This window comes from Aspergillus terreus, genomic scaffold (genome assembly GCF_000149615.1).
Source record: "Aspergillus terreus NIH2624 scaffold_16 genomic scaffold, whole genome shotgun sequence".
In the NCBI taxonomy this organism is placed as follows: Eukaryota; Fungi; Ascomycota; class Eurotiomycetes; order Eurotiales; family Aspergillaceae; genus Aspergillus; species Aspergillus terreus.
In genome coordinates this window covers 252,685-274,355 of record NT_165939.1, presented here as the reverse complement: position 1 = coordinate 274,355, position 21,671 = coordinate 252,685, and the positions used below count along the sequence as shown (strand labels likewise).

At 56.3% G+C, this 21,671-nt stretch overlaps 9 protein-coding genes across 9 annotated transcripts; 8 read left to right on the top strand and 1 right to left on the bottom strand.

The window, feature by feature from the left end:
• Positions 1-598: 598 nt before the first annotated feature.
• On the top strand, positions 599-3,433 carry ATEG_10041 (uncharacterized protein; the record flags this gene model as incomplete). The annotated part of the gene is made up of 2 exons (XM_001209343.1): positions 599-680; positions 783-3,433. 2 exons carry the CDS (start codon positions 599-601, stop codon positions 3,431-3,433), a joined length of 2,733 nt encoding a protein of 910 aa, XP_001209343.1.
• A 427-nt stretch (positions 3,434-3,860) lies between these two features.
• ATEG_10040 (nuclear export protein Noc3) lies at positions 3,861-5,936 on the top strand (the record flags this gene model as incomplete). The annotated part of the gene is made up of 1 exon (XM_001209342.1): positions 3,861-5,936. One exon carries the CDS (start codon positions 3,861-3,863, stop codon positions 5,934-5,936), a length of 2,076 nt encoding a protein of 691 aa, XP_001209342.1.
• A 734-nt stretch (positions 5,937-6,670) lies between these two features.
• ATEG_10039 (uncharacterized protein) lies at positions 6,671-7,276 on the top strand (the record flags this gene model as incomplete). Its single annotated transcript, XM_001209341.1, has 1 exon — positions 6,671-7,276. The coding sequence occupies one exon, from the start codon at positions 6,671-6,673 to the stop codon at positions 7,274-7,276; it is 606 nt and encodes a 201-aa protein (XP_001209341.1).
• A 595-nt stretch (positions 7,277-7,871) lies between these two features.
• Positions 7,872-8,556, top strand: ATEG_10038 (uncharacterized protein; the record flags this gene model as incomplete). The annotated part of the gene is made up of 2 exons (XM_001209340.1): positions 7,872-7,899; positions 8,036-8,556. 2 exons carry the CDS (start codon positions 7,872-7,874, stop codon positions 8,554-8,556), a joined length of 549 nt encoding a protein of 182 aa, XP_001209340.1.
• A 2,221-nt stretch (positions 8,557-10,777) lies between these two features.
• Positions 10,778-11,972, top strand: ATEG_10037 (DCN1 family protein; the record flags this gene model as incomplete). The annotated part of the gene is made up of 5 exons (XM_001209339.1): positions 10,778-10,861; positions 10,953-10,996; positions 11,181-11,251; positions 11,305-11,479; positions 11,543-11,972. The coding sequence occupies 5 exons, from the start codon at positions 10,778-10,780 to the stop codon at positions 11,970-11,972; spliced, it is 804 nt and encodes a 267-aa protein (XP_001209339.1).
• A 250-nt stretch (positions 11,973-12,222) lies between these two features.
• ATEG_10036 (Mpv17/PMP22 family protein) lies at positions 12,223-13,132 on the bottom strand (the record flags this gene model as incomplete). The annotated part of the gene is made up of 4 exons (XM_001209338.1): positions 12,223-12,276; positions 12,323-12,589; positions 12,662-12,937; positions 13,025-13,132. The coding sequence occupies 4 exons, from the start codon at positions 13,130-13,132 to the stop codon at positions 12,223-12,225; spliced, it is 705 nt and encodes a 234-aa protein (XP_001209338.1).
• Positions 13,133-14,055: 923 nt separating this feature from the next.
• Positions 14,056-15,105, top strand: ATEG_10035 (uncharacterized protein; the record flags this gene model as incomplete). The annotated part of the gene is made up of 1 exon (XM_001209337.1): positions 14,056-15,105. One exon carries the CDS (start codon positions 14,056-14,058, stop codon positions 15,103-15,105), a length of 1,050 nt encoding a protein of 349 aa, XP_001209337.1.
• Positions 15,106-15,575: 470 nt separating this feature from the next.
• On the top strand, positions 15,576-16,509 carry ATEG_10034 (uncharacterized protein; the record flags this gene model as incomplete). The annotated part of the gene is made up of 2 exons (XM_001209336.1): positions 15,576-15,697; positions 15,768-16,509. 2 exons carry the CDS (start codon positions 15,576-15,578, stop codon positions 16,507-16,509), a joined length of 864 nt encoding a protein of 287 aa, XP_001209336.1.
• Positions 16,510-18,350: 1,841 nt separating this feature from the next.
• Positions 18,351-21,114, top strand: cdc48 (AAA family ATPase CDC48; the record flags this gene model as incomplete). The annotated part of the gene is made up of 6 exons (XM_001209335.1): positions 18,351-18,400; positions 18,462-18,489; positions 18,554-18,609; positions 18,683-18,932; positions 18,983-20,474; positions 20,525-21,114. 6 exons carry the CDS (start codon positions 18,351-18,353, stop codon positions 21,112-21,114), a joined length of 2,466 nt encoding a protein of 821 aa, XP_001209335.1.
• Between the last annotated feature and the right edge of the window lie 557 nt (positions 21,115-21,671).

Sequence of the window (21,671 nt, the reverse complement as noted above, 5' to 3'; positions counted from 1 at the left end):
TTCTCTGTAGGCGTTAGAGCTGGTAGTTCTTCAAGGTAGTGTAGCTGGTTTTGTTGATGGTTTGGCTGATGTTGCTGGTGAGAGGAGGTCAACCTTCTGGTGATTTCAACTTCTACTCCCACCTCTGTTCACAACCCAACAACTGCGATATCAACCCATCTCTGTCCCGCAGAGACGTCTTTTCATTGCTGATAAAGCTAAATACACAGAATTCAGAAGGAGAAGAAGGGATATCAACAGGATCTGTGCCCACTATCCGTCATTGAGGCGTCTCTCTCACGGTGCCAGCACGGAGAGACGACACCACTGTGAAGCGTGAGCAAATCCCCCCTTATTTTCCAGCTGGTTGTTGTTGTGCGTCATCGCCACCACGCGTTCGACTTCACGTCAACCTGCTTTTCCTTCTCTTCCCCAGTGTTTCTCCGTTCCCGTCACTTTCCTTCCCACCATCACTCATCATCTCTCAACCATCTCTCCACACACATCTGTGAGCTTCATGATCCATCGTGAAAGACATCCATCTCACTGCCCTTCATCAGAAAACAACTCTTCATCTTCGTACTCATCGAGAAAACATCCCCAGGTGCGTGTGCCTGTCATGTCGCACCTCAGTGGGAATGCCTGGGCAATCCAAGCCCGTGAAAGAGAGCGCCACAGTCAAGAAGGCGACTCCATCAAAGGTAAGCAAGCTTTCATCAGTCTCCTTGGTCTCCTTCTGGATCTCGTCGTCGAAGAGACCTTCCTGTCGCTCAAGAAGTCGACCGTGACTGACACAACAACAGACATCGAACCCATCGTGAGCAACCAGTCTGACTCCCGTCCTGACACTTCTCGCAAGTCGTCCGGACTGGACTACGACCAGGAGCTCGCTCTCCCCATGCCTAAGCCCCGGCACGTCCCCATCCCGGACGGTGAAGAGACCACGGCTCATTCTCAAAAGGTCAGTGTACTGACCAAGGCGCTCACCAAGAGACGCAACACAAACACTGAGTCGTCCCAGTCGGAGGGCACTGAACAAAAGGGCGAGGGTGACAAAAAGCCGTCGAGAATGGCGGTCCTCCGCTCCAAGTTCAGTCTCAAAGATATCGGCAAGGACTTCCGCAAAGACAATCCCCTCACCAGCGTGCCGAGCCTTCCTAAAGACAGCATGCTCCAGAGTGAGAGAAAGTCGGCCGGTATCGAAGGCAACTATCATGAGGCCAGGCTGTACATGGCTAAGGCCAGAGAATTGGACGCCCAACCTTTGTCTGCGCCGCCCTTCCAGACCACTACCTTCATCGACATGGGCGTGCATAACAACAACGAGAACCCCATGGGGGCCTCTCAAAACTTCGAAGCCATCACTGTCGATGGCAAAATGGACAAAGGCAAGAAGGCCGTCTGTGACGTGGCATATATCGACGAAAGTCCCGTTCTGGGCAAGGCGGAGCCCATGCAGCACGTCCAGACCGTCCTTCTCGACGGGTCTTCTCCTCTTGCACGTACAGGCGAGTTCTCCAACGAGGGACATGCGGAGGTCGTCAACAGCGACCACAGAGTCTCCGGCATGAAGGCAGAGGGCGAATCGTTTGCAGCCATTGTGAACAAACCCCCTGTCATTCCCGCTGCCGCGTCTCCGTATGTGCCGTCCGTGAAGACCAGCGCCGAAATTGAAAAGCAGTCGGCGGCGAAACTCGATGACCACGCGGCTGAAAAGAAAAACGAGAAGAAGTACCCGCTGGTGGTGTCTTCCCAGAAAGGGTCCTCTGTGGCTTCGTCTGCGGGCAAGAGCTACAGCCCTTTCATCGTCTCGTCGGACCAGGCCACCGCGTACAACAAATATTACCCTGCGGTGGGCCAGCCTACTGCCTTCGGCCCGGCCGTGTCGACCTTTGATCCTCTGCACAACGTCCAGCATGACGCCCCGTACAATACGCAGACAATGACAATGAACTATGATGCGTATTATGCGGGGGTCACCAGCCAGGGGGGATACGCACCACCTCCGCCGCAGGAGGGATATCAGAACACGGTGACGCTTGAGCAGCATGTCGCCACACAAGCCGACGCGATCCACCATCACCTGGACTCAGCACTCCAGCGCGTCACTCGCGACCTGGAGAACAGCAACAACCGGGTCACGGATCAGCTCTCGAAGAATGTGGACAATATGTGGGAGCTTCTGCGGTCGGTGAACCTTCGCTCGATGGGGCATGCAGACGCGATCAAAGAACTTCAGCGGCTCCTGATAGACGTCAGGATGCAGCTCGGTGCGATGCAGCGCGAGAACCGTCAGCTCGAGGACCGTGTGATGACTATTTTCCACACAGAAATCTCCAAAGTGAGAGCTGATATCAGCGCCCTGTCTTCGAGGATGAACAGCGTCCCCTACAGCCCTGTGATGGTCGCGAGACCGGTCACCGAGCTGCAGGGGCCAGACGGATTCCAGCGTGGTGTGCGCGATGGAGAAAGGAAGATGTTCAACAACAGGAAGGCAAAGAGGGTGGTGAAGAAGGATGAGGAGATGGGGGGAAAGGAAGAAGAGAGTGAGAGAAACAACGAACACAACAACAACGAAGGGGCGGCTGGTGACTTCCTGAACAAACGCGCCGAGCCTGTTGACATCACAAACAAGGACGACGTCTTCACTCAGCCCACTGGCCGCCGCACCATCCTGAAGAACCCAGCCCGCATCTCGACTGGAAGCCCCGAGCCCAAGGCGACTGCCAGCCTGAAAAGCGCTGTGCTCACCTCCGCCGTTGAACCTGAAAATGGCAACGGCCAGGGCACTTCCAACGAGAATGTGAAGACCCCCAGCAGACGGGGCCTGTGGCATCTGCGCCGTTCGCGCGAAGACGACAAGTCCACCGGCAGCCGCTTCCTGCAGACTCCCCGTCGCAACCGCCAGAACAACAACAAGGCCTCTGCCGAAATGCAGAAGGCCCATCCTGCGACTCCTCAGACCAAGTCTGCGCCCGCCAGTCCTCGCAGCCAGCACGATCGCGTCTCAGCCCAGCACGAGGAAAGCCCCAGCTCTATCCATCCGGCCCTGCGCAACCCGCGCCAGCGTCAGATCATGGCCGAGCGCGAGCGCCAGGCCCAGGCCGCGCCGCAGCAGCAGAACATCGAAAACGTCGTCTCATCCCGGAGACCCGACCTGAGAGCGCAGATGCCCCGTCCCGTCATCCACGTCAATCTCCCTGTGGCGACGCACTACCCCTACGCGGGAATCGCCTACGGTGCCGTCCCTATGATGTACCAGCCCCAGCTGGCCGCGCATCCGAACGTCAATTCCATGGGCCGTGCCCACATGATGCCTCGCTTTGGAGCGGTTGCGGATGCGTATGCGTATGCTCAGAACGCCCAGGCAGCTGTGATGGCTTCTCGCGGCCTTCCCCCCGCGCCTGGCTATTCCCCTCCTTCTGTGCCGGAGCAGGAGAACGCCCAGCATTGACTATCCGTGGTATCATTTCTTTATGGTGTGATGTTCATGCAATGAATGAGACAAGGGTATGGTGATTCATATGGTGGTTCTGATTGTCGAGTGAGGTGGAATTGACTGAAATTTGATTGATTGTGGTCTGACTTCTGATGCAACTGGATACGGAATGAAATACGGAATGGAATATGAAATATGGAGCCGGGTATGGACATGGTTTGACTGTTTTAGCACGTCTTGTACGCATAATGAGAGTCCAGATAGTAATGGAAATTGAAGTCAGCATAAGTTGTCGTTTGTCGTAGGACACTGTCGTGCTTATCCGCAAAGCTAGTGTGGGGAGTCTTGGCATCGGAAAATCCAAAAAAATTTCGGCCGTCAAAACTTCTCCAAACATTCCCATCTTCTCTCCCCACGCCATTTCCCACCCAGGCCACACACAATGGCTCCCGGACGGACAGTCAAGCGGAGGCGCGTGAGTCCTCCCGGCGATGAGGAGCATGTCTCCTCGCGGCCTTCCCAGAACGATTTCTACAATCAAGCCGCCGAATGGGATCTCGAACAAGACTACGAGCGGCGTCCCCGCAAGATGAACAAGAAGGATAAGGAGCGCACTCGCCTGCCCATCAAGACCTCCGAGGGCTTCCAGAATGTGGACGAACCCGAGCCCGAGGCGGACGACGAATCGGATAGTTTTCTTGGGACCGACGACGACGAAGACGAGGACGGCGAAGGCGACGATAACGAGGCAGAAGTCGAGGCAGAGAAGGCCCCCAAAATCCCATTGAAACAGCAGATCATCCAGACAAAGGAAGAACTCGCGCGACTGGCCACGCTCATCAACGAAGACCCCGAGGAAAACCTCTCCTGTTTCAAATCCATGGCGCAGATGGTGCAGAGCGCCAACCACGTCGCCATCCAGAAACTCGCCCTCGCCGCGCAGGCCGCCGTCTACAAGGACGTCATCCCCGGCTACCGTATCCGCCCGCTCAGCGACGAAGACATGTCCGCCAAGCTGTCCAAGGAAGTGCGCAAGCTGCGCACTTACGAGCAGACCCTCCTGTCCGGATACAAACACTACGTCGAGAAGCTGGTCGAGCTGACCAAGCCGTCGAAGAATAAGGAGAACGAGGTAGACCCCGGGCTGAAGAGCATCGCCACCAACTGCGCGTGCAACCTGCTCCTCTCCGTACCGCACTTCAACTTCCGCCACGAGCTGCTCAAGATCCTCGTCAACCGGCTCGCCCGACGCCAGGTCGATGCCGACTTTATCAAGTGCCGCGAGACCATGGAGACCATCTTTAGGCGCGACGACGACGGCATCGTCTCCCTCGAGGCCGTCCGCCTCCTGTCCAAGATGATGAAGGCGAAGGAGTTCCGCATCCACGACACCGTCCTCGACACCTTCCTCCACCTCCGGCTGCTCTCCGAGTTCTCCATGAAGGGCTCCCGCGACCGCATCGACCGCGAGGAGCCTGAGCCGCCCGTGCGCGGCAAGAAGAAGCAGAAGAAGGAGTTCCGCACCAAGCGCGAGCGCAAGGTCGAGAAGGAGCGCAAGGCCGTTGAGAAGGACATGAAGGAAGCGGACGCGCTGGTGTCCCACGAGGAGCGCGACAAGAACCAGGCCGAGACGCTCAAGCTCGTCTTCGGCGTCTACTTCCGCATCCTGAAACTGCGCATCCCGGCCCTCATGGGCCCCGTCCTCGAAGGCCTGGCCAAATACGCCCATCTCATCAACCAGGATTTCTTCGGCGACCTGCTCGAAGCCATGAAGGACCTGATCGGCCACGCGGAACGGGCCGAATTCGGCGACGCCGCGGACGATGACGCCGCGGAGAACCCCGACGACGAGGAGGAACAGGTGTCGGACGCGACAGTGCGCGATGCTCAGCGCGAGGCGCTCCTCTGCACGGTCACCGCCTTCGCCCTCCTCGAGGGCCAAGACGCCAGCAAGGCCGCCGCCACGCTGCACCTCGACCTGAGCTTCTTCATCCAGCACCTCTACCGCTCGTTATACTCGCACGCGCTGAACCCGGACGTGGAATACAATCCCAGCAAATCGCTGCGGCTGCCGGATCCCAACGCCTCCGACGCCATGGCCGACCGCATGGCCGCCCGCCGTAAGGTGAACTTTCAGACTCCGACGGTACTCCTGCTGCGGTGTCTGCAGTCGACGCTCCTCTCGCGCGCGCACGGTCTTCCGCCGCCCGTGCGCGTCGGCAGCTTCGCCAGGCGGCTGATGACGACGTCGCTGCAGGTGCCGGAGAAGTCCGCCATCGCGACGCTGTCGCTGCTGAGCCAGGTGGCCAAGTTCCATGCGCGTCGGATCGCTCCGCTGTGGCATAGCGAGGAGCGCAAGGGTGACGGCGTGTTCAATCCGTTTGCGATGGAGATCGACACGACGAATGTGTTTGCGGGGACGGTCTGGGAGGGGGAGTTGCTGCGGCAGCATTACTGTCCGCAGGTGCGCGAGGCCGTGTTGGATATCGAGAAGATGATGATGTCGACGAGTAATTAGAGTGTTCAGATACCTAAATATCGATTCATATGCCCGTGGGACCAACGCTAAATGTAAGCAGTCTGAGAACGTACAGTGGAAACGAAGGTAATATCAGTTTACGGACGAATCCAGTCTATGCGATTACACGACCACAGTTGCGCCACTGTCTGGTTTATCCGGTCAGCCATCCACCCCGAGATGATCCCCGGTTTGCGGCTCCCTCGCCGCGCCTTCGACGACGTCCGACAAAGTCCTGGCCCGTACGAGAACTGAAGACACTCCGCATCCAGCGCGCACTGTTCCTCGCAATCAACGACGCTCCCGATTCCTTTAACGACATCCGCGGACTCGTTATCCCAGTCTTGTTCGCTCCGGGAGAATCGAGGCTGCATGAGCTTCTGGAACAAATCGCGATATAAGACGACCGAGCCTCCGCCCTGTACGCCGTTAGCGGCGACGCCGAAGTTTCCACTCTGGGAAGTGCAACCTACCCGCCGCGACCAATCCTGCTTAAACTCCCACATCTCCCGTATGCCCTCAGGAGTCATATGGTGATACGCCACGGGTGGATAACACCAGGGGGTGTGCCTAAACGCGGCCGAGAGATGGTCGAACGCCCACGGCGTCGAGCCCTGCATCATAGGCCAGGACTATAGCAGATTGACGCCGGCGTCGTGGAGCGCCTTGCCCAGCACGCAGTCCCCCGCCCAGTGACGACCGGTGTACTCGTCCCACTCGGCGACCCGCGCGGAATGGTAGGCGACGATGCGCCGCAGCGCCGGCCGGGAGAGCACGAAGCCCGAACCGCCGTGGGCAAAGATGACGTCGCCGATCTGCATCTGGTTGCCCAGGTAGAAGGGGTCGTCGGCATTAAACTGCGCCAGCTAGGCGAGCAGATTCGCCTACAGGATATACGTGTCGGCCTCCATGAAGACGTACCACTTAGCGTCGGGGCGGGCGTTAAGGGTCTCGTGCATCATCGGGAGGAACTTCCATTTATCGAGGATCCAGCCCGGGTTGTTGGGCTTACCGGACGACATGCTAGGGTCGTCGGGGATATGCCATGTCGACAGGGCTGCTTTCCCGGCCTCGCGCAGGTGGGTGTAGAGTGCGAAGTCAGGGTACGTGAATTTGATGCGTTCGTCGACGCCTCAGAGCACGTCGTGCATCGGCACGCCGGAGATCTCGTCCTCGTAGTCAGAGAAGAGGGTGTAGTTCCGGACGCACCGGAACGTGGTGTTAAAGTGGACGAGGAGCCGAGCTACGGGTTCTGTCGTGCCGGTCTTGAGGATAACGTGGATGTCGTCGAGGCCGGAGGGACACTTGGTGTCCGCCGGGTCTGGTGTGACATTGAGTGATGAGGCTGTACTACCCCCTTCATAGTATGTGAAGCTCTTAGGCCAGAACAGGTAGCAGCCGACTATAAAACAGCTGAGAAATGAGGAAACCAGACAGATCCACCGACGCGACGGGCTGTTTCGGCTGGGGAACAACCGCATGGGAGGATTTTCATGCGAAATTGGGACGATTCACTTGTCTCTGCGATGGCTGATCAAACACCTTCGGGGTCTTTTGCTCTTAGAGGCATCTATAAGCGCCCACTCAGAGGACCATCAGCGGTAGGATGCATAGAAGTATGAAAGAGACTATTTGTTTGCCACGGAGGTACTTACTCCGTCCAGGTAGTACAGCCCTCCTGGAAGAGAGCGACGTATTGGTGCTCACTATATTTAGCATGCCAACAAGCAAACACCATAATAAGGGAATATTCTTTGTCTCTCGATCCCCCTGGCTTCGTCTCCTTTGTGGAGCTCAGTTCGACGTAATGCGATCAGCCTCGGCCGTTGTCTTCTGGCTACTCTCCTATGCGACAGCTGAATGTCCGTCAAAGGATCTGCCTCCGCCTGAGCGGCACTCAGATGGGGTGTTCTTGTATCCCAACGGGGCGCCGCAATGTTTCAGCAGAGGATCGCAGATGAATGTGAGTTGGTGCTCGGTCTACGACGCAGTGAACCTGTATCTCGCCCAAGGGGACGACTACTTCACTACCGCAGTCGGCATCGTCAGTAAGTACGCCGAGGATCTTGTCAAGCATCGCCCGTGCTAACGTCCCTAAGTGAACACCGCGTCGACCTGGCACGTATGGACCGTCGATTCCGACGCGACAAACCATTCCACTTCGTTCGTCTTTTACGTTGGTAACACACGGGGCACATCAAACCGGGAACTGTTCCTCAGCCATCGATTCTACATCGATTTCGGCCAGGACTCGCCAACATCGACGGCGTCATTCGCGCAGCCCACGAGCACCCAGACGACGACCCGAAACCTGACAGTTTCTTCCTCGTCGATGGTCACGAACCAGAGCAGCGCAGCGACGGAACAAAGTAGACTTTCGCACGCTACAACGCTCGAGTTAGGACTTGGAATTGGGCTGGGCGTACCATTTTGTATAGCAGTCGGAGTTGCCTTGTTCTTCGCACACAAGCGAAAAGGACCGCCTCCACTCACTACTGAGGTCGTTTCTGAACTTGACCGCAAGACAGCGGGTCCTAGCACGCAGGAACTGGATGGTGGTAACCCATGGGACGCAAAACATCCATCTGGAAGGCGGACAACCAGGTACGAGCTGGGGTAGATGTGAGCGATGGAGTTTATGCGGTAACTTGTCTGTAGTAGAAGTATATCATGTCCTGTGGCTAGTTAGAGTCATATCACCACCATCTTGTATGCTTAGTGAACCAATGGTCGAGAATATGCAAATTATGTGAGTTATGTGATATCCTGTCAAATTTCTCCACGTGGTGCATCTCATAGAGATACGAGGGAAGTCGACATCTTCGTGGCCAACAAGCTAAAGGATGTGGCAGCATATGACGAGGTCAAAGAGAAGGTCGAACACTACAAGGCCCTCATGGACTGCGAGAAAATGACCAGACGGATTCATTCGTACTGTATCCTCCCTTCTCGGTTCTGGTTGATGCTAGATAGAGACTAGAGTTCTCTTCGCGTCTCAAACTAGAAGCCAGTACGCGATTGAGTGAAGCGGAGAGCCCAGCACCCTAGGAAGAAATGAACGAGTGGCTGTTGGTTCCTTGACAGAAGTATGTCGTTGAGGACATAAGGACTGAAATCACGTGCAGCGGCCTGGCCTCGTCGTGGCACTTGTATGAGTTCGAAGAACTTCCTACGATCCTCACTTGCTCTGCCTCCAATGTTGGCACTGAGGTCTCCAGCTCTCCTAGCGAGCCGGTCTTGCAAAAACCAGACGTACCTCAGCCCTTTGCAGCGCATATCAATCTCAGGATCCAAGCCTCTTTGCTATCGCACAACCAGCACAGTTCCAAGCAACCCTCTGCTTTCTATACAGCATACAGGCTTGTCTGGTCGCACTTACACCATCGAACATGTTTTGCAGGAGGAACTGTCTCCACCGCGTCGGGTCTATCGTGCCTCGTGAGCAGACACCAACCTCTCCCCATGCGTACATGCTGACACCTCCTTTAGCGCGGATGGCCACAAGTTCATATTAAAGTACATGCATCCCGTCAACTTTGAAGATCTTCAAAAAGTCAATAATCGCTTACATGGCAATGCAAGCCATGTCCGGCTTGCCTTGGACACAATCCCGGACCAGTCTATGTTTGTTTTTGAACACTTCACCGGTCATCTCTTAAGTCTTGCTCAGAAGGACTTGCCTCTTGTTGTGATGAAAAGAATCCTCAAGAATGCCCTTGCCGGGCTTGCCGAACTTCATGACCAGGATGTTGTTCATACAGGTATTTTCCTGCTGTCCACTTGAAATACTGGACAACAACTTACTTTTATAGATATAAAAGCGGACAATATTTTTGCTAATTGGCAGAATCGCCATGGTGAAATTATTGTTGACCACGTTCAGCTTGGAGACCTGGAAGATGCGGTTCATATTCCCCAAAGGGTGCGATATGGTCGGGAAACAGGCAGGCAACTGGATGTGGAGGAGCCCCGAAGCCCACGCAAGAGGGCCCGTCAACAAACCTTCCGATGTTTTCTCATTTGCTCTGGTTGTAAGTCCCATACCAGGAAAACCCTTAAGCGCAGGTGGTAACTAGCTGGTTAGGGCATCTACGCCGTTCACAAGCGCATCATTCTCGCGGTTCAAGAAGACGAGTTGGAAGAGGGCATTGATCCCCTCGCGATCGTAATCGAGTGCCAGGTCTCTTACTTTGCAGATGGAGACGGGCTTAATGGGTTCTTGAAGTGTCTTGGTGACAACCTATGGGTTCGCGTTTTCGAAGTGACTCGAGACGGATTCAACAAGGAGACCCCACGTAAACCATTCGCGTTCTAAAAAGGTTGCGATGATGACTTTAAAAGCCTTGTATGTGCCATGACATGTTTTGATCCGGGGAAACGGATTACGGCGCGTCAGGCGTTCGTTCATAAATGGTTTGAGGGCGTTTGATTGATGCGTACTGGCGTGGCGTTAAGGAACATGTATTATTATATTGGTTGTTCAAATAATGTATCGAGTGCCTCTTTTCTCCTCTGCCATAATACACGCTCATACAGTGTTCGGATAGAGATTTCATAGAGTAGGAATTATCTTGAAGCTAAAGCATAGAAGCAAGCATAGATCCATAGCGGGGCACGTGCCTGCTCAGTCAGCCGCTTCTCGCCGACTCGAGTTAATCAGACTTGCTTTCCCCTCATACACTTCAATCCATATCATATCCAGATTCAACCAGCGTCAAACGTTCCTCTCTCATACCGGCGACATCAGCCCCCCTCCCTGGGAGCTCTTTTCCGGCTCTCTACCTCTTTTCTCCCTCCAATTCTCTCCCTTCCGCAGTCAGCCCCCGCCTCTCTCCCCCACCATGCCGCCCTACTCCAGCGTTCAGAAGCAACAGATTGCGCAATTTATCAATTTCACACAGGCCAAGGATACTGTCGCCGCAAAGGTATGTCTCGGTTTGTTGTGTCGTCGCGTCTGCGCGTGAAAGCTCGACCTCGGTCCGTGTCCCGTGGATCGATACTGATGGATCGTCATAGTTCCTGCGCGCGGCCCGGTGGGATGTCGAGCAAGCTATTGATGCGTAGGTCCATGTTTCTATTATTCTCCTCTCATGACAGTCCTCGGTATACAATTACCATACATTCTCCTCGAGTCTTCTCCGAACACCATCGCTGCGAGCGGGAGGCGCTCCCATAACCAGCACTCCCAATCCGACTCCACCCACCACACACTCCTCGCGATAAGAACCCCGTTAACCGACCCAGATATTTCCAGAGCCCCCAAGGCGCTGGCGGTGCCACCACCGCCCTGAATAAGATCTTCGACAGCTATCGAGGTATGCGGGGTCTTATCGCATCCACCTTGTCGGGCCCCCGCTAACAACCGCAGACGCCCCCGACGAGAACCCCGATGGCATCGGCATCGAAGGCGCGATGAAATATCTGGGCGATATTCGGGTGCAGCTGGATGAGGTGGCCTGTCTCGGTATCGCGGAGCTGCTGCAGTCGCCATCGATGGGCGAGTTCACTCGTGAAGGATTCCTGAACGGATGGAGACGCGTGGGGTACGTTTCCGCAAAACGATTCCAGCCACGACCTGCGGAGTGAAGCAGCTGACGAAGGGGCAGATGCGACTCGCTGGAAAAGATGGTCGCCCACGGTGCCGCCCTCCGCTCGCAGATCCCCTCCCAGCCCGAGCTCTTCCGTCGCGTGTACCGCTATACCTTCCCGCTGTGCCGGATGCAGGGCCAGCGGAACCTGCAGTTTGAAATTGCGGCCGAGCAGTGGCGGCTGTTCTTCACACCGGAGAACGGCGGCGTGCAGTGGAATACGGCGTCGACGCCGTGGCTGGACTGGTGGATTGAGTTCCTGGAGGAGCGTGGGAAGCGGCCGATCAACAAGGATCTGTGGGAGCAGGTGGAGGTGTTTATGCGCCGGACGCAGGAGGATGAGGAGTTTGGGTGGTGGAGTGCGGATGGGGCGTGGCCCGGCACGTTGGATGATTTTGTGGCGTGGGTGCAGAAGAAACGGGGGAAGACGGCGATGGAGGTGGAGTGATTCGCTGCAGGATTAAGGGGACCTGGACTAGAGATGAATGATACTTATTGATACGGTCCATCATTTACTGGCGCGACAATGACATAACGAGGTATGAATTCAATTAAGACAAACTAAAACCATTCATCGTGAATCACAGGCTCTGTATCAGACCAGATGGTATATAACATGAATTCAGGTCAGATGATGCAAGAACCAACTCTCTCCCTTCTTCCCTCCGGGGTGACGAGTGCGGTAGGACTATGTACATTTACCGGTACTCCTTGTCGTATTCGCTGCCGGGACCGCGACGCTGGTCGTAGCGCTAGATTCGTCAGTAATGAATTGACCCGCGTTCGGAGAGGACATACCTTGCGCAAAGCTTCCAGACGCTTCTTCTTAGTGTAGGTGTTGACGTAGGTGCCGATGAAGAAGCCGACAATGTTGAAGAAGGGCACCCAGGTATGCTCGGGGAGGAACTTCTGGGCAAAGGCCAGCGCGATGGGCGAGGTGACCCAGCTGACCTTCATGACGGGGAGGAAGCTGGCGCGCACGGTGGCACGAACCTGGTGGAAGGTGCGGGCGCCGGCGATGACGGCCATGGAACACAGGTAGACGGTGTTCTGGATGGGGGAGATCTACAAGAGACATACAGCATTAATACGGCGCGAAACGACACTGGTAGAAAGCGAGGAAGGGGGAACGCGTACGATCAAATTGCTGGCGAGGATCTGCAGGATCTTGGCCTTGAGACTGGTGCGGCCGGCAAAGACCTTCTGGAGGATGCCGATGAGGAAGTGGCCCAGCGGGGCGCTGATGAACATGCCGTAGAGGAGCATCTTGGGCACGCGCGCGCTGAAGTAGTGGCCGTGCTTGCTGACGTCGTGGGCGATCCACGAGGAGATGTATTCTTGCAGGCCGGAGAGGACGCCCGAGGTCAACATCTTGGTGCGGAGCGGGTTGGACTGGAGCTGACGGAGGTACATCTAGAGACGATGAGTATCGGTATGTGTCAAGCCGGGTGGAATGTCGGCGCCGGAAGGGGAGGGATGCGATGATAGGGATGGACATACCGCCAGATAGCCATTCTGGGAGTTTCCGCCGGTCAGACGCTCGCCGACCTTATGCGCCAGCTCCTTGGTCTCTTTGCGCAGAGATTCATCCTGGAATTTGACGGACATGGTGGTGTGTAGGAGTGGTGGAGGGTGCGCGGCGGCTGGGCGACTGGGGCAGAGAATGGTCAGTGAGCGCGACTGAGAATGGAAGGATGGAGACATACCTGGACTAATTGAAAACTGGTGGAAGAGTAAAAGGTCGTGAAGAGATCGTGAGAAAGGAGTGGGGAGGAGAACGGAAGAGGGAAGAGGAAGCCTGGGGGATAAGAGATAAATAAAATGGATGGACTGGATGAAGATGGGGTAAGACTAAGGCGTGTTTGTTTATGAACCGGAGGCTGGACTGGACCTAGTGCCGAGGATACTGTACCTAGGTATTATCACAGACACTCTACTTTTCTTTCTTTTCCTGCGTTACCAAGGATGAAGATTCAGAATTATACATATTATATCAATGCCATACCTGCAATACTTATAAACATTCCCAACCCCTCCGACAATAATCAGGGGCAAATTGCAGACAGATCGCAGTCGGCCAGAAAGTCGGCAGATGGCGATGCCCTGTCGTGATTGGTGGCTCGTCGGGCACCTCCGATGCTGACTAAATTTATGTTGTGCATTCTATGCTCCGTGCATAGTACTACATGAGATACTTGGTATAGCAGAGAGTAGATGTAGATATGAGTTGAGATGCAACATTTATAGTACTACCATGCCATGACGGCCCTCCTGTTGAATTACATACCAAAATCTAAAAAGTGATTCACCAGGACCAAGAGTATAGAAAGCTCCAGACCATAAACAAGAGCTCTGCCTACTTATATGCTGCGGCCCTAACGCTGAGAGTGACTGGTAAGTCCATTGCAGAGTAGCTTCTTGCGGTGCGTAAACAGACATGGCAGTGCCGCTTGTGTGGTCACCTCTACTGTATTCCTCTTCCATTTACCACAGCTCAACTCCCCCATCCATCATCCCTCCTCCCACCCGTCATGGATGACGACGATGAGTCTGATCCTGCAGAGGATCTCCCCATCCTCATGGGCATCCCAGCACCAGAAACCTCTCAAGGGCCATCCTCCGTCCATGACCTGCGCCAGCTCCTCTTCCCTCCAAGTTCAGAGACCTTTCTCGCCCCCAGACAATCCCCCTCCCGCATGCTCCCTCGTCGCGTGCTTCCTCCGCTGTATCGCAAACGCGAAAGCCAAAAGTCGTGTCGCCATGGGATGTTAGAGCATCGGTATTGTCTCGACGAGGAAGAGACCTGCCAGATGTGTGGGCGCCGTCCATTCCCCAACTGGCTCTACTACTGCGTCGAAGACCAGGGCGACTGTACGCTCCCAATCAACCCGTTCCTCAGTCCTGTCTTCACGCCCTGGGCGCAGAGATACATCGAGGAAGGCATGTACACCGCAGAACAGCGCGAGATCGTCATCCAGCAGAAGATCAAGGTCCTCCAGACCGCAGCCCATCAAAGGAGAACCCAACTGGCGCCGTTGATGCCCTCCCTCCTGGACATCGTGCCGAGCATCGCGACATTCAGTGATACCGGCGACGACGACGGTAGCGATAGCGATAGTGAACAATGGATCGAGAACGTGCATACCGTCAACCAGCCAGCATCGCGTCCAACGCCGCACGACCCGTCCCCCTGGGAAGACGACGCCGACACCTTCGACAAACCCATGCTGCCGACCCCATGCAGCTTCAGCGCTTGCCAGTATTGCGAGTGGCGGCTGTACAAGTTCCAGCACGCTTTGGCTCAACGCATGTTTCTCAGCATCGATGAAGTCTGCACCGACCCGTCCATTCGCGTACCCACCGCTTGGGACCTGCGCGACCGGCCCATCTCCCACGCAGACCTGGTGCGCACTCTCGGTTGGCGCTCGCGACCTTCGTTATCGGCCGTGTCAGGCGGTGCCCGCAGTGTCGGAATCGGAACGATTCCCAGCCTTGTGGGGAGAGCCCAGCGTCGGACTGTTCGGCGTCGTCGGGTGGACATCTTATCGCCCATTGCGGAATTGGAGGAAACTGGTGCCTGAGCTTGTCCTACTCCGTACATGAACACGGGTGTCTGCGAGGAAAAGCATTCCCGGCCGAAGCTGTGCTGGCATTAGCTCGGAAGGGACCGAGGTAGTATGGACCATGAACAGCGCAGCAGGGTAGCGATATTGTGTGATGAACATACAGTCTCAGCTCTCATGATCAGTCGATATGTTGTAGATTGAATGAAACTACTTATTGAGATCGACTATTATTCATGCTATGTCACCGGTAGTTAACTCCCTAGTCTCGTACTCCGTAGTACCCCGGAGTAGTGCGCGGCCATTCCGAACCTCGGCATGGGCGCCAAGCGCGAACGGAATCAGATGTTCAGACCCTCACGCAGGACATCCTTCCTCGTCTCCTTAAATCCTCCATCTCTCGGCGTTTCGGACTCCCCCGTGTGTCTTTTCCTCTCCTCATGGCAGACGCAACACCCCCCTCTGAACCTTCTGCGCCCGTGCCCGCCATGCCCGACACCACAGACAAACCGGCCAGCCCCGCGGACCACGCATCGTCCGCGGACGTTGCGCGACGCAAGCTGCTGACCGCGCTGAAGACCACCGATGTCACGATCGAACGGCTAGACAAGTACATCTCTCCTCTCGGTCCCCGTCGCATGCCCAATAAACTAGTTGTACGATAGCTAACACCCCTCCAGATTGATGTCCTCGGCCTACGGCCAGGAACGGGTCTTCGCCGTGACCGGGTACCTGTCGCACGCGCTGCACCATCTCCTCGCCTCCGCCCCGAGCATCGCCCTGCAAACCCGTCTGGGCCTTCTCGCCCGCCTACGCCACGCCAAAACACCAGCCGCAGCCAAACCCCCGCCAGCGACGTCCCGCCTGCTCGCCCTCTCCGCCCTCATGTCCGAGACCCGCTACGCGCTGCGTCTGCTCGGCCTGGTGCCGCTGTGGACGTGGGGCTCGGCGACGCTGCGCAACCCGCCCAAGGACCGCGTGCTGTACGCGCTCACCATGCTGCAGGTCGTCTCCAACATGGCGTACCAGGCGCTCGAGAACGGCGGGTTCCTGGCCGCCAAGGGCGTCGTGTCGAAGAAGTTCATCGACCGCTGGGGCGGCATCGACAAATGGTACTTGTGGAGCATCCGCGCCTGGTTCGGCCACATCTTCCTGCAGTTCTTTGTGCTGTGGCGGCAGTTTGTGCTGCGCCAGCGGGCGGCGGCGGCGACAGGGGAGAAGAGTGCGGCTGAGAAGGAGGCCGAGGTGAAGGCCGAGGTGCGGGCCTGGCGCAAGGCTCTTGTGAATAATGTCTGCTGGGCGCCGCTGTGTCTTCACTGGTGCTTTGAGAAGGGGATTGGGTTCCCGGACAGTTTGTCCGGCGTGGTGAGCTTCATGGCTGGTGCCTGGGGCGTGTATGATTTGTGGGCTGCGACGGCGTAGTCTTGAGTCGGTTTGTACATATGCGAAGATAGAGCTAACTGCTTCTGAAGTCTGGACTACACTTTTCAAGCTGGATGATTGTATAGTTGTGTTCCCTGTTATTAATAGCTACCTAGTATGTCTTGAGATATCCATGTACTCGTCGTCGAGACTCTGTCGCTGCTGAGAATCCATGATCTGACGATAGAACGGACCCGTGAGAAACTCATCCAGCGACCACATCGAGTCCGCTACCTGCATCAATCCCTCGCGCGAGCCCTGCCAGACAAAGGTGCCCGCATCGACGACCAGCATACTGTGCGTCTCATGCGCTCCCACCCGCTCCGTCAGCGGGACCTGCACCTGCACCTCAGCCAGCTGCGTCAGCCCGGCTTCGATCTCGTACAGGGAGTTCCGTTGCTCGTAGTTCAGCCCAAAGACCAGCATGCCTTCTACCGTGGCGCTGGGGTCGTTCTGAGCCGGGACGAGCACCGGCGTGCTGGTCTCGGAGAACTGGTAGAGCCGGTAGCCGCGGAGTATAGCGGGAGTCATGCAGGGGACGATGTCCACCGTCTGGTCGATGCTGAGGAAGTACTTGAGGACGGTGGGGAGCATGAGAGCTCCGTAGAGAAACCGCGGGGGGCTGTTGGGTCGCCGCAGATGGTGGGCGATTTGGTCCGCAGACAGGCCAGTGCGGACAGTGGTGATGAAGTCATAAGGGTACCACCATTTGTACTTCATTCCGTCTCTCGTTGATGCCGTTTCTGTGTGCGGGTTCTTCGAGTGAGGTCGAGAGAATGCCCTGGCATGGTGGTAGAGAAAATATCACTGCGGAGAGACAGTGAAGGTAGGCAGATGGACCAGGTAAAGTCGATTTCAACATGACATCGCACAAGGCGTTTCCCTTGGTTGACGGGTGCCTGGGCGATAGTGCCCTGGTAGGGCGCCCCAGACAGCTGCCGCAGGAGGTTCTGTCGTGTCGGTCATAGCCTCGTCGTTCCCTTTCTTGTGTTGTCGATGATCGACAGAGAATCGCCTATCTCCTGGTTTGATGATGCTGTTTTATCAGATGTCAGCAAGGTACTGTTGGCAGTTATCAATCATATAAGATCTTGAGCTGCATAGAAGATTGATGGTAGGCTGCTATGTGACGTGCGATGAAGTTTATATATCAGGTAGGTGTATCCGTGGTTTGATCTAGGTCGCCATTGAAGACATCAACTCGTCACTGCAGTCACTCCGCCGTTGGCTCCTGCCTTCACAGAGTCTTTCATTCTGATTCCATCGTCATTCTTGCAAGGCCGACTCCAGCACAGCTATCCTGACGTGCCTGAGGCATCAAGTGGCGCAGGACGGTGCCTGCAGGAGACATGCCAGCTGGCATTCGCATACGTCGCGAGAAATAGTGTTGGAGTAGATTCATGCAATCAATACCAATCATTAAAATATACTGTCAAGGTTGATTTATCATACTGACCCTGTTGTCATGCTGCGACTGGATTCCATGTGGTTCTGTGCTCGGGTGGCGGAGAGGACAAGGGCAGCTCCAGGTCCAGCTTAAGTCATCCGGACTTATCGTCATCTTGGCTTCTTCTCTCTCACCTCTTCCCTCCTCTCTCTCTTCCTCCTCCTCTTCCATCTCCTCACTCCCTTCTCTCCCAACAACTCTCATCATCTCTCAATCTCAACTGTCCCCCAGACTCTTGCTTCGTCTGCTGGACTCCCATCTCCTCTCCCCGGTTTTTCTCCTCCCCCCATCGATTTCCCTCCCTGTCGCCGACTGCGGCAGCTCCGTCCCTGCGACCTCATCCTTCTTCACGACGTTGCTTAGAGCTTGATCTTCATCCATTTGAACCGCCAAAATGAGCTCCGAACCGGATCACACCCACGACAAGAAGCGGGTCAACCTGCAGTATGTTTGAATCTTCCCTCGGGCATCAATAGAGGCCCTCCGCTAACACCACCCACCCCAGGGACGCTTCCGGCGCTGAGAAGAAAGAGGTAGAACTCGTCGATTTGCCACAATATCTCTCCATCATGACACTGACACCGTTTCTTCCGACAGGAGCTCGATACTTCGACTGCTATCCTCAAGAAGAAGAAGAAGCCCAACTCGTTGATGTAAGCTACCCCAGTCATCCCTCCCCCAAGGTATCCCTCGGCACAACAGACTCATCATCCATCCTTCCTCCAGTGTGACCGATGCCGTCAACGATGATAACTCCGTCATTGCTCTCTCCAACAACACCATGGACACGCTCCAGCTGTTCCGTGGTGACACAGTCTTGGTCAAGGGCAAGAAGCGGAAAGACACCGTCCTCATCGTCTTGGCCGATGACGATCTCGATGACGGCAGTGCTCGCATCAATCGTGTTGTGAGACACAACCTGCGCGTCAAGCATGGCGACATCATCACCGTCCACCCCTGCCCGGACATCAAATATGTATGTTTTCCCCATCTTTACCTCCCCTGCACTGTTCTAACCCATCCCAGGCCAAGCGCATCGCCGTCCTCCCCATCGCCGATACCGTTGAGGGTCTGACCGGCTCCCTCTTCGACGTCTACCTTGCTCCCTACTTCCGCGAAGCCTACCGCCCCGTCAGACAGGGTGACCTCTTCACCGTACGAGGTGGTATGAGACAGGTCGAATTCAAGGTCGTCGAGGTAGATCCCCCGGAGTATGGTATCGTCGCCCAGGACACCATCATCCACTGCGAGGGTGAGCCCATCCAGCGCGAGGACGAGGAGGGCAACCTCAACGAGGTTGGCTACGATGACATCGGTGGTTGCCGCAAGCAGATGGCTCAGATCCGTGAGTTGGTCGAACTGCCCCTGCGCCATCCCCAGCTCTTCAAGTCCATCGGTATCAAGCCCCCTCGTGGTATCCTCATGTACGGCCCTCCCGGTACGGGTAAGACTCTGATGGCCCGTGCCGTCGCCAACGAGACCGGTGCGTTCTTCTTCCTGATCAACGGCCCCGAGATCATGTCCAAGATGGCCGGTGAATCCGAGTCCAACCTGCGCAAGGCTTTTGAGGAGGCGGAGAAGAACTCCCCCGCCATCATCTTCATCGATGAGATCGATTCCATCGCCCCCAAGCGTGAGAAGACGAATGGTGAGGTCGAGCGTCGTGTCGTCTCCCAGCTCCTCACCCTCATGGACGGCATGAAGGCTCGCTCCAACGTTGTCGTCATGGCCGCCACCAACCGCCCCAACTCGATCGACCCGGCCCTGCGCCGTTTCGGCCGTTTCGACCGGGAAGTCGACATTGGTATCCCCGACCCCACCGGCCGTCTGGAGATCCTCCAGATCCACACCAAGAACATGAAGCTCGGCGAGGATGTCGACTTGGAGACTATCGCCGCCGAGACTCACGGTTATGTCGGTTCCGATCTGGCCTCCCTCTGCTCGGAAGCCGCCATGCAGCAAATTCGTGAGAAGATGGACCTCATCGATCTCGACGAGGACACGATCGAGGCCGAGGTGCTCGACTCGCTCGGTGTCACGATGGAGAACTTCCGCTACGCCCTCGGCGTCTCCAACCCCTCGGCCCTGCGCGAGGTGGCCGTTGTCGAAGTCCCCAACGTGCGCTGGGAGGATATTGGTGGTCTCGAGGAGGTCAAGCGCGAACTCATCGAGAGCGTCCAGTACCCCGTCGACCACCCCGAGAAGTTCCAAAAGTTCGGTCTCTCGCCGTCTCGCGGTGTGCTGTTCTATGGTCCTCCCGGTACTGGTAAGACCATGCTTGCCAAGGCCGTGGCCAACGAGTGTGCCGCCAACTTCATCTCGGTCAAGGGTCCCGAGTTGCTGAGCATGTGGTTCGGTGAGTCGGAGAGCAACATCCGTGATATCTTCGACAAGGCCCGTGCCGCCGCTCCTTGTGTGGTCTTCCTGGACGAGCTTGATTCCATCGCCAAGTCCCGTGGTGGTTCCGTTGGCGACGCTGGCGGTGCTTCGGACCGTGTCGTCAACCAGCTCCTGACGGGTAAGTCACTATTCTATATTTCTTCATCTGGACTGTACTGACGTAATTAGAAATGGATGGCATGACCTCCAAGAAGAACGTTTTCGTGATCGGTGCTACCAACCGTCCTGAGCAGCTGGATGCCGCTCTGGTCCGTCCGGGTCGTCTTGACACCCTGGTCTACGTCCCTCTGCCCGACCAGGCGTCCCGTGAGAGCATTCTCAAGGCCCAGCTGCGCAAGACGCCGGTGGCGGGCGACGTCGACCTGTCGTTCATTGCCAGCAAGACGCACGGCTTCTCCGGTGCCGATCTGGGATTCGTCACCCAGCGTGCCGTCAAGCTCGCCATCAAGCAGTCGATCGCCGCGGACATCGAGCGTCAGAAGCAGCGGGAAGCCAACGGCGAGGACGTCCAGATGGACGAGGACGAGGAAAACGAGGAGGAGGATCCCGTCCCCGAGCTGACCCGTGCTCACTTCGAGGAGGCCATGAAGTCGGCCCGGCGGTCGGTCAGCGACGTGGAGATCCGCCGTTACGAGGCGTTCGCACAGAGCCTGAAGAACTCGGGTGGCAGCAGCTTCTTCCGGTTCCCCTCTGCGGGCGAGGTGGCGGACAACAACACGTTCGGAGAAGCGGGTAATGATGACAGCCTCTACGATTAAATTGCGTTTCATGTATTTGGTTGATGCATTTGATGTTTACACGGCACCGTCGCGAGGCGGAATTATGGACTGGCGGGAATGGTACAGTTGGGGTTCTGAACGTCTTTTCTTGATGACATTGTCCATCTACGTCTCGCATCTCTGTGCCTAATGTGCCGGGGGAGAAATTCCAATCCATCTTAGATTGTTCCTAGATCGAGATCTGTATTTGTAGAGTCGTAGACGTGGGACGACCACCCCAGATGTTGTACAACGTGTAGATGGTATCAAGCAATGACCGCAAGCAATGACCGACCCAGCAAAGTAAACCGAATGCACCTCCAACCCTCTAACGAACGCACTGAACACCGACACTCGCGCCAAGGATGCTCCCCCAACGCCGCATAATGGAAAATCGTCGCAGCGACACGCGGTGCGGTCACTTCACCTGTTTCCCCGGTTTGGGCTTCTTTTCCGTCTTCTTGACGGGACTGGACTCCCCGTTCTTCTTGGGTTTCTCCGACGCGCCGCCGTCCTCCCTCGCCGGCGCGGGGCCCTCGAGCCCCTCGTCCAGCTCG